The 21807-nt window shown below is 28.5% G+C and overlaps 1 protein-coding gene across 1 annotated transcript; it reads right to left on the bottom strand.

The window, feature by feature from the left end:
- Positions 1-76: 76 nt before the first annotated feature.
- Positions 77-21266, bottom strand: LOC129969218 (activin receptor type-1-like). The gene is made up of 9 exons (XM_056083671.1): positions 20934-21266; positions 18515-18618; positions 13760-13970; positions 12684-12883; positions 7305-7404; positions 5749-6119; positions 3755-4004; positions 2547-2677; positions 77-606 (listed from the first exon to the last, which is right to left on the bottom strand). The coding sequence occupies exons 1-9, from the start codon at positions 21001-21003 to the stop codon at positions 463-465; spliced, it is 1581 nt and encodes a 526-aa protein (XP_055939646.1). The 5' UTR covers positions 21004-21266; the 3' UTR covers positions 77-462.
- Between the last annotated feature and the right edge of the window lie 541 nt (positions 21267-21807).

Here is a 21807-nt window from a genome sequence, read left to right as displayed (position 1 = left end):
AATGGAAAAATAAAGAAAGACTGTTGTTAAAATCATTTTTATTGTTTAATACAGCGGCATAAAAACTAGTCATGACTGGTAATATAAAAATAAGCTCAATTGTATAAATTCATAATTGATACAAAAAATATTAAATGCTCCAGTAATCAGTGTTGCATAAAATTGATGTATGAATAGTTTAATTTCGTTAAACATGATGATGTCATTAACAATATAAAAGTATGAGAAAAAAACAGATTTATAATTTCCCCCCCCCCTCTAATTATATTCAAACAGGCATTTTTTTTTTAACAATTAGAAAATGATAAAAATGTTTTCTTATAGGTCATTACAAGGTTGAATTCGTACGCCTAACTATTAAAATGTATCAACGACTAGAACCGACTAGCCTGAAAATTCATTACATTAACAAGAGTGAGTGTAAAGCAGTGGGATAAGTAGACGAATTATGTATGATTGCAATCACACACATTGAGCAGATGATTGTTGTTCTTGGATCTGTGCACGTATCTTATCCAAGCTTTTCAGTACTCGATATGATGTGTAACGCACTTCAGGTTTTTCATGCCAACACAGTTTCATTAGTTTAGCCATAGCATCCAACGGCTGAAATGAAAAATATATATATTATTTAATTGCAAGCATTGTCCCCCACGTTTGCTTTAGAATATACATTAAAGTTTTACAGAAATGAAGTCCTGTAAGAAAAATTATATAATTTTTATAAGAAGCATCATAACCAATTTGAATAATGAAATGCAAAGATTAATATTTTTGACAGATATGTAAGATATAGTTTAAATTATTACATAAGAATTATTTCTAATTATCTATTAGCAAAAGAAATTTGTACACTTATAATTTATCCTTTGTACAAATTATTTTTCATAATTAATAATTATAATTTATCCTTTACTAATTCCCAAGAGAAATTTGTACCAAATAAAACAATTAGGGCAGAAAAAAAAAAGATTCAAGTTAGAAACCAGAAGTTTTCTAAAACTCTTCTTTCTTTTAAATAGAAAACTCCAAGGGAGATTTGCTATAGAAAAGTTTTTAAAAAGTATTAAATTGAGAAAATACCAGACTTCATTACTCATTTATTAACCTATTTTTTTAATTCATATTTCTTTCTGAAATAAGACAAAATGGCATAGCTTTCTTTCACACTTCATTTGCGAAAAATGCCATAGGAAGTACTGCAATCATGAAAAATGCAAATGCGAGACTTTAATGAATCGACATGGTTTAAATTAACCCAAAATCTGATTTTTTTTTTCCTTCAGAATTATAACTGTTTTGAACACAATTAATTCAAAGGCGTAACGATCTATAAAGAAAAAATTAGACAAATAGGTCTTATAAAAAAATTGTAAATTTCTATCAAATTTTAAATGAAATTTCAACAAGAACCCTGATCTACAATTGAAAAGGAAAATAAAAATATAAATGCAACAAGCTAGAGAAATGAAACTAGACGTCAGAATCATATATCTAACAAACTTTAAACCTAAAACTGACCAAAGGAGATTAAACATGCATACTCCGTTTTTCTTACTACATGACAAAGCTAAACGTAAAACATGCCAATATGCTCGTCAATAAGATTATCGAAAGGACTTCAAAGGATTCAATATACAGGGTGTCTCAAAAACCTTGACCGCGCCTTTTATTCCTTAAATATTGATTAGAGACATATACTGTAAATTACAAAGTTGCGTAAAAAAAGGTGCAAAATGTTATGAAATCGATTAAAATTTTCAGGGGATTAAACTTAAAAAAAATACAAAATTTAAGTTTTTATTCGGAAATGAAATCTCCAGTTTTTATAAAGATCGCATACCAAATTTTGCCTTCTATCTCAATACTCTTTTGAGTTATCGTGTTCACAGACAAACATAATTACAAAAATGAGTTTTTTCATTCTGGGAAATCCCCCTCCCTCCCGCCGTCTGGCATCTGGAAATGCAGATGAGATGCTTCCGGCATGGTGGTTGGATTTCGTCAACCTAGAAGGTACACGAAAAAGTGGGGATCTTTCTCCACCCACCGACGACGGGACGTACTTCCTTAGTGAAGGGTTGTTTCGTGACCGGTGATATCCTTTAAGACTCAACTACAGTTCCTGCCAGTGCTGCTGTTTTAGCGGTCCGGTCATTCAATATTTATTATACGTGTGCTTTCGGGCGGGTCGGAGAGTCAGTGATACGAATTCACTTTTGGGAAGGTCTGAAGTTTCGATGTTTCTTCAAAATCTTTTGACGATTATAATATTTTCTTTCTACATACTCAGTATACAAAAAAGTAAAACGGAAATAAACCAACAAATATTTATAGGATAAAAACTAAAGAGTAAAAAAAAAATTTCTTTCGTTTAAATCTGTAACTACAAGTATTTGTAAAATGCTGTATTCAAATATTTAGAATAACACTTTTCTTTTAAAGCCTCCATTTATTAATTCAGATTGAAACTCTGTAAATAACTTTGAAAATTTTTACTCAGTGACAATTTATAAATGCAATTTATAAACTTTATAAGATTATACCTCATCAGATAACCATCTGTCGGGTATTTCAGGTCTTTTCGATTCAATGCACACAACTTTTTTCATATCTTCAAAATCAGGGTTGTTTGGAACATATCCATCATACGGCGGACGGTAAGCTTCAGCTACTCCTAAAGAGAACAGAAGTTTGATAAATTCAGGTAAAAATAAAAAAAATAAAAATATTTTCTATACAAGAGCAAAAGAAATAAAGTTTTTTCTTTGGTTTAGTTATGTAAATAAAAACTCAAAACCCTTTGCTTTATTTTTGGTAAACTTCAAAAGTTTTAATTATATTATCGACTCGTTTCGAAGTGACCCAGGAGCTATATTGTTCCCAACTGTGGTCAGATAACAGGGCAGGCACCAGAATCCTGCTCTAAATTCTCACACCACATCATCGAGAGAAGTTTAGACACCGAAGGTCTTTTTACACAAAAGATTTTCGTAGAGTACCGTTTCGAATATGGAACCCTTCAGTTTTGAATCTGAGACCTAACCAGCATGTAATAATAACTCTCTAACATCACATAAGAAATGATTTTAAAACTATAAAAGTGGCCATCAAGGAATTAGTATATTTTCAAGGAAACATGGAGCTTTCCGATACGTGGGTCAGAGAAAGTCCTCTAGGGTCTTTGACCAATGCAAATCTCGTCCTCCCCCTCCATTTTACTTCGATTGTTCGTATCGAATATATTTTGATTTCAATTAAAGATATATAAGAAATGTCACTTAGCAATCGGATCTCTAGAGTTGGTTCCAGAATATAGCATATAAAGAAAATGCAAGATTCAATTAAAAGACTTTTGGACAAAATTTAAATAATATTTAATTATAAAATCTGACATTTTTTTAATTGTAAAGCCACATTTAAAAAAAAGTTTTTTTAAAAAAACGTAATGTACTACGAGTAGAAGGTATTCAATGAGGAAAATTAGAACAGTATTCTAACATTTAAACGATACTTGAATTAAGTTCTATACTATAGTTCAAATATAAGGGAATTGAAATAAATGTATAAAATTAATATACTTCAAAAATATCGCAAATAATGTATCCAAATTTGGGATAATGTAATATTTCGAGAGTTTTAATCAATTGCCTATCTTGCTCGTTTCACAATCTGATTATTCTTCAACACCAGCAATCCCATTCATTCCAAATCATGAATTAAAAAAATAAAATTAAAATAAATAGAAACTCACCATCTGTGACACAACGTGAACATACTTCCCACATAATCAAACCAAAGGCATAAATATCGGTTCTTTTGAAGGATTCAAAGTTGCTAAGGTTCATACTCTCATCCAACACTTCTGGTGCCATGTATCTTTTAGTACCTACGCGGTAATTTATTGGCACATCGGTACTTGAATTTTCAATTCCCTTTATTACAGCAAGACCAAAATCGGCTATCACGCATGTTCCTCGAGAGGTAATCAAAATATTTCTAGTCTGAAAAAAAATATTTCGGTATATTTAAATTTTATTTTAAATGTTACCATTTATTGTTTTCAACATATTCGATGGCCCAACATTAAATTTAGTTGGTGGATTTTTTTTTTCCTTCAATATTATTCCTATGCCATACTAGCACATAATATTGTTTCAATGTATTTATTATGTGTTATGTGTTATGAATTAGCCAAATATAGATGATTAAAACATTGGCATAGAAATATTTGTAATCAAAAGATTAATATGCAATATGTAATCGATTAACATCAACGAAATTGGATAACTTTTTTTAACTCAATTGTTTATTTATCTGTAATTTTTATTTTATTAATATTGCTTTGTCAACTGTTTTATCATTTTTATTTACATACCAACTTAACTGCGAATATATAGTATGTTTTTTACTTTCATTTAGGACACACAATACAGCGCCAATGGCATTATTGGAAGCATCAAACATCAGAAATAGTTGTTGATGAGGATTATAACAAACTAGAGTCGCCGAATTCATAAGGTCCCCTTTATACACTTCAAATGCTTGCGCCAAGATATCGTTCTAAAGAACCGTTCACTTGTTATCCTTTCCAGAATTTTTATAAGTTTGTGCTAGGGAATTTGTGTTTGGATTGCGTATGTAATAAAATAGTAAGAATTTATCATGACCAAAAACGTCTAAATTTTCTACAATTTCATATTTGGGGAATTTGGTTATGAGATTTCAGGGAGAGCCTGCAGGCTCAAAGGTGTTATAAGGTACTGCAGGAAAGCAATGGAAGACTTAAATACATTCAGCCGAATTTAGTTCCAAGCTGGGAGTATCCGAAGGTGATCTAAAATCTGTCATAACTAGATGTCCTCATGCTCATCCTCACTGAAAATTGCTATGAGAATACCACTAAGTTTGCCTCGCATTACATATACCAAATGGAGTAAATAAAAATTCTGGCTGGCCGAATGGGATTGTTGCAACAGTTCTTTCAATGTTGTTGAGATTAAACGACAGTTGATCACGCGTGCGAGCTAAATCTAATGTTACAAACACTTGCTTTCCATAAAATACCAGAGTGCGGTTATGGTTAAAGGGAAGGGGGGGTTGGGGTAACGGTCTGAGACGGTGATGGCATGCAAGTGATGATAATCACCGCAGGCGCATCATCCACCATTTGCTCTTTAACCATACGAAATGGGCTTGCCCATACACTTTTCGAAGGGTGTGTAATAATCTACGCCATTAGAAATTCAAATTCAGAGTAGAAAAGAAGAGCTCTGGGGAAAGTGGAGGTGGTTTGGAAATGCTGCCTTTGGACTTGTTATAATGAAGGACGTTTGTCTGTCCTCGCTCATTGGGAATATGTGAATGAGTAATTTACTATGGGAATTCGGACAAAGTTTCATTGAAAATGGAAAGACCAAGAAGAAATACAGTACTGCTACCTGGGGAAATATGGATGATTCTCTTTTGAGACGAAATCATAGTCTCATCATCAATCCTCCATCAAAGCTCTGATTAGTATTCATTATTGCGGAAATTTTTTTACTGTTTACTGAGCCATTATGTCGAATTTATGAAAATTCCCTTTTAAATATTATATAGAAATTTAATGTTTTGGTAACGTATTTGTTCAAAGTTTAAGAAATTGTAAAATAATTTTTTAAGCTTTTAAATCTAAAACATAATCTTTCTTAAAGTAGAAAGACCCCCCCCCCGTCTAAATACAGACAAACTAAGAATGGAACTTACCTTTAAATCTCTGTGAGCAATTCCAGGTTTTCCTTTGGCGTCAAAAATTTCCACATGTAAGTGCAGAAGACCTGAGCAAGCAGACCGAACAAATTCTATCATTTGCTTATGAGTAACAGTATTTTCCAACAGATAATCATACAATGAGCCTCGTTCGTGAAATGAAGTTAAGAGCCACATCTCAGTGACACCAGACCGAGATGCTATAGTTGAACCTTTGAAACCAAGGACATTTTCATGGCATAATGAAATGTTGGTATATATGTTTACTTCATTTTTCCATGACTCTTCATCCCGGGAAGAAAATATTTTAACAGCAACAATTTCACCGAGCTTCATGCCTTGCCAGACTTCTCCATAGCGCCCATGACCTATATTCAAATGAAAATGTGATAAGACACATGAATATAAAAGTTAGAAATTGCGACGCATTTTTGCATAAATATTTCCATAAAAATAAATATCAAAAGAAAACTAGGCGAGTTAGAAACTAGGAGTTTATATACACATCAGATTAAGATAAATTTATTCATGTCAAATCCTAAATAACATCGCATAGTTATATTAAAATAAACTGCTAAAAAAACATAAAATTATCTTTTTGCTAACGATACATTTCATCCCCCTTAAGAAATGTTAAGAATCATCCAGACTTTAACTGATGGAATTTTCTATAAAAATAATTCAATACAGAAGTAATTGCTATTTCACTAAAAAATCAGAGAAATTATTGTAAAACTTTAAAATACATCGGTATTATTGTGATAAATATAGATACATGCATACACACATTTTTTAAATTTTTAACTGACGAAACAAAACGTAGAAATTTAAATTTTCTGTTTTTCAATGCAGTTTTACAAAGTTATGAATGATCTGATATATCAACTTTTAAAAATATTGTAATGAATTTATAATAATGCTTCTCTATGCAGTAAGGAAGATAGTTTTACAAATGTAGTAATGGCCAATGAATGGAAGCTGAGTCAATGACCCACGACCTTTTCCATCATTTGGCGACAAAAATGAAGGACCTAGAATATTCGAGAATCTTGGCAAGAACATTAAAATTCGATTTCCACCGTTTACTCCCGAACGCTTTGTGCCTTTTCTCAAAAATTATAAAAGGTCGAAAGTCAGTAATGAGTAATAGAGGAGTAGTCGAAATAATAGCTATAATCAGAGTTGTAATAATAGTGGAAAAGTACTCATGGAATTTGCACAGAACAAAGAACGGGCGCTGGATTTTTCGATTTACCTATATTTCCAATATCTATAAGATCACCATTTAGTGTGATTTAATTTTCCTGATAAAAGAATTCTGATAATTATTGCCTTTATATATTTTATAGCATACAGATGTCTAGTTATCAAGTGAAGATTTCTACATTTGATTTGAAACAAAATTTAATTTTGCGTTTCATAAATATGGAAAATTTGTATTTTAAAAACAAAAAGTTTAGAATCCATACTATATTTGAAGTACAGTTATTCCTAATAAAAAATGCCAAATGGCATAGGATTTGAAACATCAATCAGGTCATAATTTTGCTTACCAATACATCGAATGAGAGTTACATCTTGAGCAAAGGTACGTTGATTTAAAGTAAACACGCCAGATCCACTACCTGATGGCATAAAGCAAGCAAAAGTATCCTATACAAAACAATTCGATTAACAAAATTTAATATAAGGTAAAATTTATATTTATAAAAATTTTACAACACAATCAGCACTATGATTTACAACATAATCACTACTATAATCTGACACTGAAATTTACAAACTTTTAATATTGCTAAAATATTTTCTTGGACTCTCTTAAATATTTATGAGAAAAGCTAAGTATAGATAAAAAGCTGAAAATATAAAGGAAAGCTGAAAATATAAAAAAATATTTATGAAAAATTGTTAAGAAATTAAAAATTATTTAACTTTTTGTTTCAGTAGGATCGCCAAGCTTCTTTACACATTACATACTTCTTTACGCAGCCATCTTTGAGATATTTCTTGTTTGATTGGCCACTAAGCCCAATAGCTTAAAATATCCTCAAGTACTTTATTTTAAGTTATATAGTTATATATCTATTGTAGAAAAAACCTTCAAAATAATCAAAGATGAGCATTTTAGATTCAGATAAATAAATTGAAAATATAAAGCAGGAAAATATAATTGCAGGTTCTAACGAGACATTATTGAACAGTTTAGAGTTAATATTAATACAAATTTGTAATACCTACTCTAAAACGTTACCACGCCCTTGAAATAGCAATAGACTAAAGAAATGCATTTTTAAGGCTTTAAGAGGAACTGGTCAAATTTTATATAGGGTGCATTGTGAAAAATTTCTTCGAAAATTAAGCATTTATGAGCACTTTAGTAAAAAAAAATTAAGCACTTTTATACATATATGCATACACAAAACTGCGTATTTCCTAAATCTATCTATACTTATAATAAAGCTCAATGTGTGTGTGTGTTGGCGCTCTACAGGCTAGGTCATTTGACATACAGCTACCAAATTTGGTACATGTATACCTTAGAGGTCGGGAATGTGCACCTGGGGTCCCTTTTTTTTGAATTTTTAATTAGAATTTTAATTATTAATTAAAAACTAACTTTCCCGCCAAAAAAATCTTTCATTTTCCCCACCGCCAAATTTCCGCCAAAAAAATCTTCCATTTTCTCCACCGCCAAATGAGTAAGACTTCAGCTTTTTTTACTCCCAACAGTAATAAGGCTAGGGTTAACATTTTTCGGCGGATTATTTCAAACGATTCTTTTTATTTTCTTAATGTTTTATGCATTTAAAATTAAACATTGTTAATTAATCCATGTTTCAGATTCATTCTGAAGTACTTTTGAATTAAAATAACACAGAATAAAGGAAATTAAAAATGTATAATCTGCATAGCGTTACCCCAACTGGCGTAGAAAAATTCACGCATTTGCGTTACCCAACTGGCGAAGAAAATTCACGCATGCGCATTGTTCTGATTGTTGTCATGACAACGACTATCAACGGATGATTTAAATTATTTTTAGGTTAGTTGCATGCTTTTGTAAGTAAATCGTATTTATGTCAGTTATATATTTTTTTGTATATGCTTACAGTTTTAAGTACATCATTTTTAAGTAGTTTTTTTAAACCTGTTTTCGACCGATTATTTGAAACGATTCATTTTATTTTCTTAGTGTTTGTTGCATTTAAAATGGAACATTGTTAATGAATCGATCTGTTCATGATGAATCTGAGAAAATTTTGTTGACAAATTCTTGAGATATTACATAAATTAAGAAAGATATTCTTTAGTGCCCATAAAGTTTAAACGCTCAGTGACTCTGTTATCAGTAATCATATTATAAAAAAATGCTTTGTTTCAGTAAAAAATATTATTATATTAATTGCAGATTAATTCTTTCCATTTTAATTTAAAGCATAAATTCTAAGAGAGGTAACAGAAAATTAGAGAGATGCATATTACGTTATGACTGAAGGCCTTTATAATATTATGAGTGAATTATATGACTATCAAAATTTGAAGTTTTAATATATTTTGATGAAGAATCTATTAAAGTTGGAATTGCGTAAAACATTTAATTATTAAAATTTAAGCGAACATTAAGATTGGCGAACCGACTGGTCGCCAAAGGCGGCTAGTACTTATAATAAAGCTCAATGTGTGTGTGTGTGTGTGTTGGCGCTCTACAGGCCAGGTCATTTGACAGCTATCAAATTTGGTACATGTATACCTTAGAGGTCGGGAATGTGCACCTGGGGTACCTTTTTTTGAAATTTTAATTAGAATTTTAATTATTAATTAAAAACTAACTTTCCCGCCAAAAAAATTTTCCATTTTCCCCAGCGCCAAATAAGTAAGAGCTCAATTTTTTTCCCCAACAGTAATGAGGCTAGGCTTAAGATTTTTTGGCTGATTATTTCAAACGATTGTGTTTATTTTCGTAATGTTTGATGCATTTAAAATTTAACATTGTTAATTAATCGATCTTTCAGATTCATTCTGAAGTACTTTTGAATTAAAATAAAATCGAATAAAGGAAATTAAAAATTTCTAATCTGCATAGCGCTACCCCAAATGGTGTAGAAAAATTCCCGCATTTGTGTTACCGTAAAAGGCGGAGAAAATTCACGCATGCGCATTCTTTTCTGATTGTTGGCATGGCAACCATTATCAACGGACGATTTAAATTACTTTTAGGTTAGTTGTATGCTTTTGTAAGTAAATTGTATTTATGTTAGTTACATATTTTTTGTATATGTTTATAGTTTTAAGTACAACGTTTTTTAAGTAGTTTTTTTAAACCTGTTTTCGACCGATTATTTTAAAAGATTCATTTTATTTTCTTAGTGTTTGATGCATTTAAAATTAAACATTGTTAATGAATCAATCTGTTCATGATGAATCTGAGAAAATTTTGTTGAAAAATTCTTGAGATATTACATAAATTAAGAAAGATATTCTTTAGTGTCCATAAAGTTTAAAAGCTCAGTGACTCTATTATCAGTAATCATATTATTTAAAAAAAATGCTTTGTTTCAGTAAAAAATATTATTATATTAATTACAGATTAATCATTTACACTTTAATTTAAAGCATAAATTCTACGAGGGGTAACAGAAAATTAGAGAGATACATATCACGTTATGACTGAAGGCCTTTATAATATTATGAGTGAATTATATGACTATAAAAATTTGAAGTTTTAAAATATTTTGCTAAAGAATCTATTAAATTTGGAATTGCGTAAAATATTTAATGGTACGATCGGAGTTTAACCCCCTGCTTGCGCAATTTTTAAAAATCGCCAACAATGGCCTTGCGAAATGTTCGAAAGCAAAGGAGCAGATGTTCAATTATAGTGCATAATAAAGATTGTCAGCTTTGGCGCGTTATCGTAACTTGGCGAAGAAGAGGTTTAAACTCCGGTTCAACCTATTTAATTATTAAAATTTAAACAAACATTAAGATTGGCGAACCGGCTGGTCGCCAAGGCGGCTAGTACAAAATATTTTCCATTTCATAATAACGTCTAGATTTCTTTCTTTTTTTTTTTTATTTTTTTTTTTTATGAAATGTGTTGTAGCCATTCGCTTTTACTGTCGTTTTCTCCTAACAGAGAGTGACGTATTTCGCGCCTTCTCCTTTCCCCACCAATCGTAGCAAATAAACGGTGACGTAATGATACGAGTTGGAGCCAACGGTGGAGAGTTCTCCCTCAGCTGGCAAGTGTGATGTTAGGATATGAATAAAGTATATTTAAAAGAAGTTCGATAATTTTATTATTATATATATATATATATATATATATATAATTTAATCCAAATTAATTTTTTAAAGTTTTGCCTATTAAAAGAAGTTCGATAATTTAACCTCAAATGGAATAAGGTAAGTTGATGCAACATTTTCTTAATGTCAGGACTATATATCGTCGACATTTCTGTATTTGCACAATGTCTGTAATAGAAATTTGTAATATTTTCTATTGTAAAATAAATTGTCTTTCGGTTATCTTTTTGGCTAATTTCAAATCCATCCTGCTGATTTTTTTCTTTGTTCGGTTATCAGATCAATTCTTCTTACACTTACTAAGCATAATTCAAATAAATGTTTGCACATCTAAAACGCTAAAAATTGTAAGTTTTACATTTTTCGAGTTGCAACAAGTTTGACACAATACTACTTATTTCATACTTCTCTTCCTGATAACTGTTCCAATATCTCAATAAACATGGCATTGTATATTATTGAAGAAACAGAGAAGGGTCAAAAATGCTTATTAAATGTTATCTTAATGTATATTGGAATCCCTGGTTCTATTTCACCCTGGATTCTTTTCTGAATATTTCCCTTTTGCATATTTTCTTCCTTGATGCATCAAATAAACATGCTTTTACGACCATGTTAACAAATTGTTGTATTTAACGTGTGGGAAATAAGATGCAGCTTTCTTTGCACTCAAGAAAAGCAGGTACTTTTTAAGGACTTTTTTTTTCCTTCAAAATTAAGCACTTTTAAAGATGCTTAAAAATGGTTTTCAAATTTAAGCACTTTTCTTGACACTACACATCCTATTATGTTGCATTTAATAGATTGCACATTTAAAGTGACATGAATTTATCAACTATTACTAAGGCATATATTTTCCAAGTCTAAATAATATTAAAAATATAATTCACTGCTTCTATACTCTTCTAGCATAAGTTAAAGTGCAATATTTCTATGATGTTGTTTGACATTCTGAATGTTGGACAAAATAAGGAAAGTCCAACAATTTTGTTAAATATTTTGTGCTAATAGAGTATAAATTATCATAGTACACTTTGCTATGACTCAGTTTACCAATTACTAATTTACTGTTTCAAATTTTTCAAAAAATTATTTTACTGCAAAATTTATTACAATGAAACAAAAAAATATTTTGTACTTTTCAGGTGAACAAATTATTTACTAAGTAAAGCATTTGGGTAGAAATATTTTTTTACACTAAACATACTTGATTAAATTATCAACATGCTAATGAAAGAAAAGTTAATGAAACAGAGAAAAATCTATTTTGAAATTTATGACATTGTCTTAAAAAATTGCACGTAAGTTGACGAGATCAGGAATTCACCTTCAAGAAATTAATTATCTGAAACTAATAACAAGAAAAATTATCAGTTTACACAAAAAGGGTGAAAATGAAACTGAATTTGGTAAAATAATAAAATTTTATTGCCTGAAAAGTACGTATTTCTACCAACTAATGACATTAAAATTTTTTAAAATTATGTATTACATAGGATAAAATATCTGAGTACTTATTGGCCTAAAAAGGGTCACTATTTGTAATCAAAGCAATCTTTTTCAATTACCAATATATTATTCTGCAGTTGTAATAAATTTTAAAAATTCAGGGAAGAGATACTTACATTAAAAGTACTAGTAGGATTACAACAAACAGTTGGGAGGAGATTTTGCAATTTTTTGTCTGATGCTCTTCTTCTAGCATATGTCAGACAAGCAGCACCCAGAACAAGAGAAAAAACAAAAATAGCAATACATCCTGGCAAAATTCCATTTGGTAACTTAATCTCCTTCGTGTACATACTTTCAATTCCGATTTTAGAAGCTGAAACAAAATTACACATTATTTTTAGGATCAAAATCTTAATTTTTACAAAAAAAAAAAAAAAAAAAAAAAAAAAATTATGAAAAAACTTTATTTTTAAAAATTACATTATCAGTCATAACATTTTAAAATGCTAAAAAATCCTGCATATTTTTATGTTTGAAGTGTGTAAAAATATGTTTCAATATATATTGAAAATCATGAAAATAATATGAAGAAACACTGGGTAAAAGTAAAAAAGTCTTGATATGCAAATAATCATGCAAGATTTTAATGTTATCTTCCGCAAATGATATTAGTTTTCTTTATTCTTTCTTATATCTTTTATCAAACTTAAAGGGATAAATAGCAATTATTCCTGTAAAAATGAATACAAATGTGGGGTTGGAAATTCTTATAATTAATTTGGAAAATTTTCAATTATATTATCGACAGTTACTATTGAAATGCCTCATCTTTGTATGTATAAAAACTTAATGACCTTTGTATAAACAGAATACAATTATTCTCCTTTTAACATATTCAAATTTGGCACTTATATATCTTAAAAGTACCTAAAAAGGTTAACTTTGCTGTTAAAAAATATCAATGCCCCACTAATGAAATAAAGTGGGAAGGCTAATTTTTTTGACGTTTTCTGTCATAACTTCTGAAAAAAAATCAGCATACAAAATTTGTATACAATTTTGCAATAAAAAAATAACTTTATTGTATGTGAATGTGATATCAATTTCATTGCTGTACAATTTTCACCAGTTATTAATTTATTTTCAAAGTAAATTTAAATATAATTTTATCAATTTAAATTTTTATTGAAATATTAAACCTGTTTTACTGTTTAATCACATATATCATTAACTATTATGCCATACATACTTGGGGTCCAGAGGTCAGGAATATTTGGCGTTATGAATTCATCATCATTGCAGAGATTCCCACTACAGCATTTTGTTACATTAGCGGTCTCATTTCTTGCTAACTTGGTTCTTCCATTATGGCAGAATGCAAGCATTTGAAAGGGTTTTTTATAGCAGCCTTTCTCAACCAGGAGATATGTATTGTCAACAGTTGAAGTGTGAGTAAAGCACTATTAAAAGATATTTATGTGAGTAATGATCTTTTAACTTAGCAATAACTACATTAGAGATGAGCATAAATACTTCTAACCAAAAAGGACAATAACTTGCATACTTTAAAATATACATTTTATTTATTTTTTTACATTAAACACTGAAAAATAAAGTGATAGGTCTTATCATTTAAAAAAAATCTTAATTTTTAAAATATTTTATTACATATACCTTCTACATTTCATACTTTCAATAGTTATTTTAAATTAAAACAATAAAAAAAATGCTTCTTATATCCATGCTTTAAAAAAACAACTTATTACAGAAATAGGAAAATGAATGTTGTACACTGATTACCAATAAAACAAAGCTTTTACACCATACTGAACTTTAATGTAGTAGTTTATTGTATTTAATTCTACAAGTTGGCTTATTTCTCAAGCCTAATTTAATTTCCTAAGTATTTAATGCAATTGAAGAAAATATAATTTTAAAAATATATTATCTCTATTAAGTAGTTTAAAATTTGAATCGCTATGTATTAAATTGATATAAGTAGTTCAGGAAATAAACCATTATGCTGAAAAAAGGAGTTATTATAAATTTTATTGTATAATTTTAAGACTGGTCAAATTACACTGAAATAAACTAATCATATACACCACCAGAAATAGGATCTGATTTCATTTTGCTTACACTGGACCAATCCAAATCGAAGAATATTTTTAAAAAATTCTACTTACAAATTTCAAACCATACTAAGTGTCAGGGTTATAATTTTTTTTAAATGTATTCTTATATTCTTCTGATGAAACAGAACCAGCATACATTCATAATGACAATTAAATTCAAAAAGTTTGGAACCTAGATTTAAAAAACACATGAGACTACCAGCAGCTATCCTATAAAATCTGAATATGAATGAACAGAATAAGTTTATTAAATCATTCAAAATGTTTAATACTACACTGGGATGCAAATTTTAAGAATTAAATGCTAAAAATAACAGACAGATTGGGACAAAAGAATTGGATTCCATAAATTGTCATTTCGATAATGAGGCAGAGAAATATATCTCAATATAAGCTAAGAAGCAAGCAATTGAAATGTAAAAATTAATTAAAACTTATGGAAAAAGCTAGCTAAATATCAATGGGAAGAATAATATGAAATTTAAATTCAAAATCAGAAAATATTGATTTAAAATAAGGAAGTAAATATTCATTAAAACAATTTAATACAAAAATTTAGCAAATTTTTCTTATTTACTATTCCAGAGAACCTATATTTATGAATATCATCAGCCGTAATTCTGCTTGCAATTAATAATTTATACATTCCAATGCTTTACCCATTAATCAAACAAAAACTTGTATGACAACAATAAAATCAATACATATTTCAAAATCGATATATCTCTTCTGTTAATTTGATAGCAGAAATATGAGAAACAATTCTAATTTTGTTAAGAAGCAAAATCTCATAGATTATTAGGTAAGATTGGACTTATACCCAATTTTGCTATGTCAGGTACAGACTGTTATTGATACCCAATACTTTAACCTAATATTTCTGTATCTGATACAATTAGGAATGATTAAGTAACTATACATTTATATTAAATATTATTGATTAATAAATTAGCTTTAAAGGCTTATCCTTACCCAAGTTATTCATTACCTATAGTTTGGATTTTTAATTTTAGTTTTACATTTTCCTTATATTTTAAAGCCTTATTAAAAAGAAAATATTTTTTATAAGTTTCAAATGGCATTTACTTTTATATTGCCTTAAAAAATGTTTTCAAGTACAAATGAATTATGCCATTTCCTAAAAAAACAAGCAGACTGCATCATGTTCAGCTGATTTAGCCAGAATAGATTTCACCATATACAAATGTATTCAGTGTATGCACATAATATCAAGATAATAGGTATTAAAACCTTATCACAAGAAAGGCCAAGTTATAAGTGCATCATGATTAGAGGCTGACTTTTAGATCCCTCTTACAATCAAATTATCCATCAAAGTATAACATTCTGAAACTCCATAACAAACTTATCCTCCAGATCTTGCTCCAAGCAACTTTTTTCTGTGGTTGGAAAACTTGCTTGAGGAACAATGATTTTCAAATTTTAAATTTAAATTACATTGATAACCAACCAACCATCTGAACCAGCACAAAGATTATTTTGAGCCAGGCAGCAAGGATAATACCAAAGCTGATACTCTCTCTTTCAAATGTCATGCTACCTCAGTAAAAAGTATTTTACTAATGATTTTAGATGTAATCTGCTATACAAGTACAATTTTTGTGAAATAGTTTTAAATCTGAAACCATTCAGGCTCTAAATCTAAGACCACTTGGCCATTGCAGCCATCTTAAGTTCTAAAGAAAAGCAATTACAAAGGTTCTGGAAATATATATAAAAAAAAGGACTCGTAATTTGCATTCATATGTATTGTATGGTTGATGACAAAAATGTACAGTTATTAGTTGGAAGGAAACTTTCCATAAACAAATTCAATTTGGATTCAAAGCTTTCAGTAATAAAATAAGTCCAGGAACTTTCTAAACAGTTTTAAAAAGTAAACTAAACATATTTAGCTTAACTCGTTCAATTTTTATTAAATTTGTTTGATATACCAATATATTAACATCAATAGTCTACTAAAAATATATCTGAAAAACATTATTTTACAAACTTTTGTGTTGAACATGCCTAGTTTGTTAAAAAGCATCAAAATTCAAATATATTAATTAGTAATACATGTATTCCTTTTAGTAAACACAGTACAAGTTTGAGTAACAATAATCCTAGTTTCTCAGCAGAATAAATTTATTGAATACTAACAACATTCACTTTTAAGGTCTATCTAAGTAGGATAATTTGATATTTATATACACTGTTCATTTTTTAAAAGAAATTAAAATTGATTTTCTTTATTCCCTTAATAATACGACATTTAAGAATTTAAACTTTCTTATATTAAAATTGTTTTATCTAACATGATACTAATTAAAATTACAAAAAGAAAACACTATAACCAAAGAAAAATATTTTCTTGGAGATATCTAGATATAATTTTAAGACAAATTTGATCATCAATTAAATATTTTAAAGAGGGAACAAGTTTTCAAAACTATGACAGAATGCTCAATCTTCTTCTTAAAATTAAAAATATTGTAATATATTTTTAACATTAAAAAATTGCTAAACAAATAAGCAATTCTAAGGCCACTTTCTTTGCAAAACTTCTGAAGGTTCCCCCCCCCCCCATTTTTAAACAACAAATAATAGGGAAATTCTTTAAAAAGAGGGATAAAAGAATACTGTCACAAGATATTTCTGAATAGTTTAGAATGTAACTATTGAAAATAAAATCTAACTAGTTGAAAGAATCAAAGAATTCTTAATAATACATAATTTTAATACATAAATATTAAGTATTAATAAACAAAATTAAAAAATGTATAAGTTTGTACACAAAACAAATTTGCACCCTAAATTTCTAATTTTTTATATAAAGGAAGACACAGTTATTCATTCCTGATGTTAAAACTAATCAATCATTTTGTCCCAACAACTTTATGGTTCATGTAGATCAGGATGATTTGTAGTAATGATAATATGCCATATTGGCACCAACAATGGATTGCAGTTCCAGAAAGTATCTTTCTAATTTTGAATTTAATTTAATATATAGATCTGAAAATTTTTTGAGAATGTAAAGTATTGATCAGGTAACAGCAGCAGATAAATGTCCGTATGACTCAAAAATTTATTTTAATCAATTGAAGTCTATATGTCTTAAAAGATTGATACCAATATTATATCGCTAACAAAATTACCATGCATTTTAAGAAATTTTTTCCCATTTTAATTTATTTATGATTAATACTATACTAAAAAGATCAATCAATTATCTATTTTTTCCCTCCAAAAATTTTATTACATTTTTAATATTAACAAAAAAATTTCCAGTAAATGCTTTTTTTAATTTTATTTTAAATATAAGAAGTATTTGTAACATATGTTGAATTTATAATATTCATTGTACGATTTTATTTATATATGCTATGACAGAAATTTAAATTAAATTCAGAAGTTAACTGGCTAAAATCTCATTGCTATTAAAATGGAAAACTACTGCCATTTAAAAAAGTTTACTTGAATTTTCTGTTTTAACATGCTAATCAACTATAGGGTTATTAATTAAAAAATGATTAGGTTTAATAATATAAAAAATGAAATTACAGAATGAATTCCATCTGAAACATAAACAATTATGCACTCTACATTTTACTCTATTAAATATTTTATGCATTTTGCATGTAATGCGAGTACATATACGAAAAAAAACTGCAAGCCTAAAAAAGAGAAAGCAATTTTCTATGTCTTTATTAAATTTCCAGTGTTATCCCCTCCAAAACCACCTTCTAAGCTAGATTAAGAAACTTTGGAATACAACATGAATAGCATAAGACATGAAAAATATTAATAACATAATACAGTTTGTAAATATTTATAAATCAAAAAATATGTTCAGTGTTATTTACTTGTAAGGCTTCATCACATGTTTCATAGAGATTGCTGCAATTACTACCAAGGCATTTATAACAGGTGTATGGAGGATAATTCTGGAACCTTTGTTCAAGATTTCCTGTCAATCAATAATGAACATTAAAATTCAGAGCAAAATATAAAGATCAGCCATTGTGAATAAATTTGTTCCCTGAAAAATTATTTATTATCCAGTTAAGATTGTTTTTGAGTTAATGCAATTTGCAGAGGTAGATTTAGGCTAAACTTTTAATACTTATTTCTGAAATATAGTTTTTATATAACTTTGAAGTTGTATTTGGAATTTTCAGTTAGCTGCCAATAGTTGACATATAAAGTGGAATGAAATACTACTTTTGTTTACAAATCAGTTGCCAATATATATATAAGCATGCCAAGAAAAGAAATCATAGCTACATTTTACAATGGAAGATTACTATACTTGAGACATATTTTGAAAGTTCTTGTAATTAATGAGATTATAAATTCTCATTTGATCTCATGTAATTAATGAGATCAAAATTTAACAATATTTTACTAACATAAGATACGACTTTGATATGTATACGATTTTCTAAATAATTCTAACAGTGAAAATATCAGAGCTATAGAGTAGATTGTACTAACAGAATATGCAATATTTAGAAGTTTATATTCTAAAAGTTATTTGATATTATCTATGTTAATGAATTAGGTAACTTTTAAGTCTTAAAAGATGCATCGTAAGATATCATGGAATTCAAAAATTCCAAGAAAGATGTTTTAAAGAAATGGATATTGATTCTACTTATTTGATTATACTATCTTGATTTTGATAAGAAGATAAAGTATTAAAAACAGTGTTTAATAAGAAAAACTGTCATCTAAGCTCTCAGATCATGTATTTTTAACATAGGCATTTTGTTACAAATTACTTTTGCAATATTTCAGATTTAAAATTAAAAAAAAAAAAAACTTTTATAATTGACATTGCTCAAAATATCTATTGAAGGACTGTTAAATAAAAATTCTAAATAATTGCTCAAGAACTGTGATAAATTCTTGAAATAAAGATATTGAGTTGGTAATCAAGCCAAGGTCGTGATCAAGCTTGGTTAAATATTGAATGTTAAATTTAAAGAATAATTTAATGCAAGAAAATTTCAAATCAGAAAAAAAAAATGCATGAACCAAATATGAAATTTAATTCTTATTATATTTTAGACTGTTTCAAATGGCTTTTGTAAAGCATCGAACACTTTAAATATAGAATTTTGTAAACTTTTGTTGTCACTCTTGCAAATAAAGTACTTGTGTATGAACCTCCAAAATAGTCATTGCTATTACAGCCAACAATTAATCACAAAAGTTGTCATGTTAGTCTATTGACTGTGTTTACCAATAACATGCAGTAACATGTAAAATTAATAAATGATAAAGCCATTTGTTAGCTTTAGGTTTAATTGCATGAAGCGAATGACATGTTATTAGTACACAAGTACCCTAACAGAAATTACATGGAATATTGCAAATCATATATTTATGTTAATTATTATAAAATACTACAAAGTAAGAGATTATGGAAATATCTTTCTTCATACAATAAAAAAAAATCAATTTCATCTGTTAACTGTCCAATTCTTTTGTGAAAAGTTAATACGTGTATCTCTTTTAGATGTGCAATATATATATATATATATATATATATATATATATATATGAGTGCATTCTGCATTATTATGAAATGTAAATCAAGGAATGCATCCTTAATATTTTTATTGGCATTATTACTACTTATATTGTTTACAAAATCAACACTTTTCAAATAACGTAAGATGGTCAATAATGTTGATTATATATCTTTATGATATAAAACATTCAGAATACAAATAAAAATATAAAAATATACAATATCTGTGCTAATAGGACTCAACGATTATTCCTTGTTTAATTTGATGCATGACATGTATGCTATTATTTTATATAAAAATTATTATTCACTGTACACTATTCTTGATAAAATCAATGTTAAACTTTTCATATATTTTATTAAGATATCTAAATTAAGCGTCTTATAGTTTAATACATACTCTTAAATTAGTGTTAGAGATATTTTTTATTAGTTTCACCCCTTTTTTTAAAATCAAGTTTAATCAACCTTGAGTTGGATAAAAATCTAACTTTCACAACATCGAATTTCAAATTATAATAAATTAATTTTAAAAGCAAAATAAAATTTTAAACCAATCTTGATCCGATTTTATTGTATTAACAAATAAACAAATAAATTAAAAATATGACATAGTAATCGTATTTATTTTTTAATTTGTGAAATTATAATTTCAAAAACGACATAATTAGGCATACATTAACAAATTTGACATTTGTTAAAAACAATAAGCACATGCATCATTAATGAATGAAAAATTAACTTACGTGCAGTCGTGTTTGAGGCAGAATGTTCATGAACAGATGCAACTACCATAAGAAGTAACAGAAAATACATGGTAGAATCAATGTAGACTAAATCGATATAACTAACAAAAAAATAGCTATATGCCTTAGATAAAATAAAATAATTATAATAATAAAGCACGTGTTCAGGCGAAAGTTTAAGCACAGTGCGTCAGTTCCCACGAGTAGAGGCAAACGCGAGTAACCGGCGTCGTTAAGGAATGTAGACAAATCGAAAAGCCCGGTATTTTTAATGACCAATCGCGTGTCATTGCACAGCCATGGTGGGTTTAAGTTACGAAGTAAAATAACAGGAGATCCAACTTTCAGTCGTAGAAGGTGTAGTGATATGCTTGGCAAATCCAATGAGTTCAAAAACTCTATTGGATAATTTACAGCTTCGTTAGCATCGCAAACTGTATCGATCAATTTGTATGATACCAAGTCGCCTGGCAACAACTGCTGTATCTTGAAGTTTAAATCGTCGACGTCCACACATTTTGCTGCCAAAATGGCTCTTTCTGCCAGCCACGCATGATTTATGTATTGTGTGCGTACATCGGGAAAAATGCTGTCAATGAGAGCATTTTGCGAATCAACGATAGTGCAGGAATTATTGGACAATTTTATGCATCCAGTATTTTTATAGACAGCAACTTTTCCATCACCGATATCTAACAATTTGTCCGAGAATGTGTCAGCAGATGGATCTTGTAGCATTTGGATGCGCATGTTTATTTTTAGCTGGACTTTTTCAACATTAAGCCAAAGTGATTTCAAGCAAGCGTTGATCTCATCTGAGTTCGTTGAACGTGGAATGACGGGATAGGGACATCCTAATTACCTAGCGTTATGA

Source organism: Argiope bruennichi, chromosome 5 (genome assembly GCF_947563725.1).
Source record: "Argiope bruennichi chromosome 5, qqArgBrue1.1, whole genome shotgun sequence".
In the NCBI taxonomy this organism is placed as follows: Eukaryota; Metazoa; Arthropoda; class Arachnida; order Araneae; family Araneidae; genus Argiope; species Argiope bruennichi.
The sequence above is the reverse complement of the archived record's forward strand: the minus strand, read 5'-3'. Positions and strand labels throughout refer to the sequence as shown.

Coding starts and splice junctions, on each gene's coding strand:
- LOC129969218 (XM_056083671.1), bottom strand. CDS start 21,003: ATGTATTTTCTGTTACTTCTTATGGTAGTTGCATCTGTTCATGAACAT. Junction 18,619..20,933: donor TGCCTCAAACACGACTGCAC/GTAAGTTAATTT, acceptor ATTGATTGACAG/GAAATCTTGAACAAAGGTTC. Junction 12,884..13,759: donor TCCTGACCTCTGGACCCCAA/GTATGTATGGCA, acceptor ATTTTGTTTCAG/CTTCTAAAATCGGAATTGAA.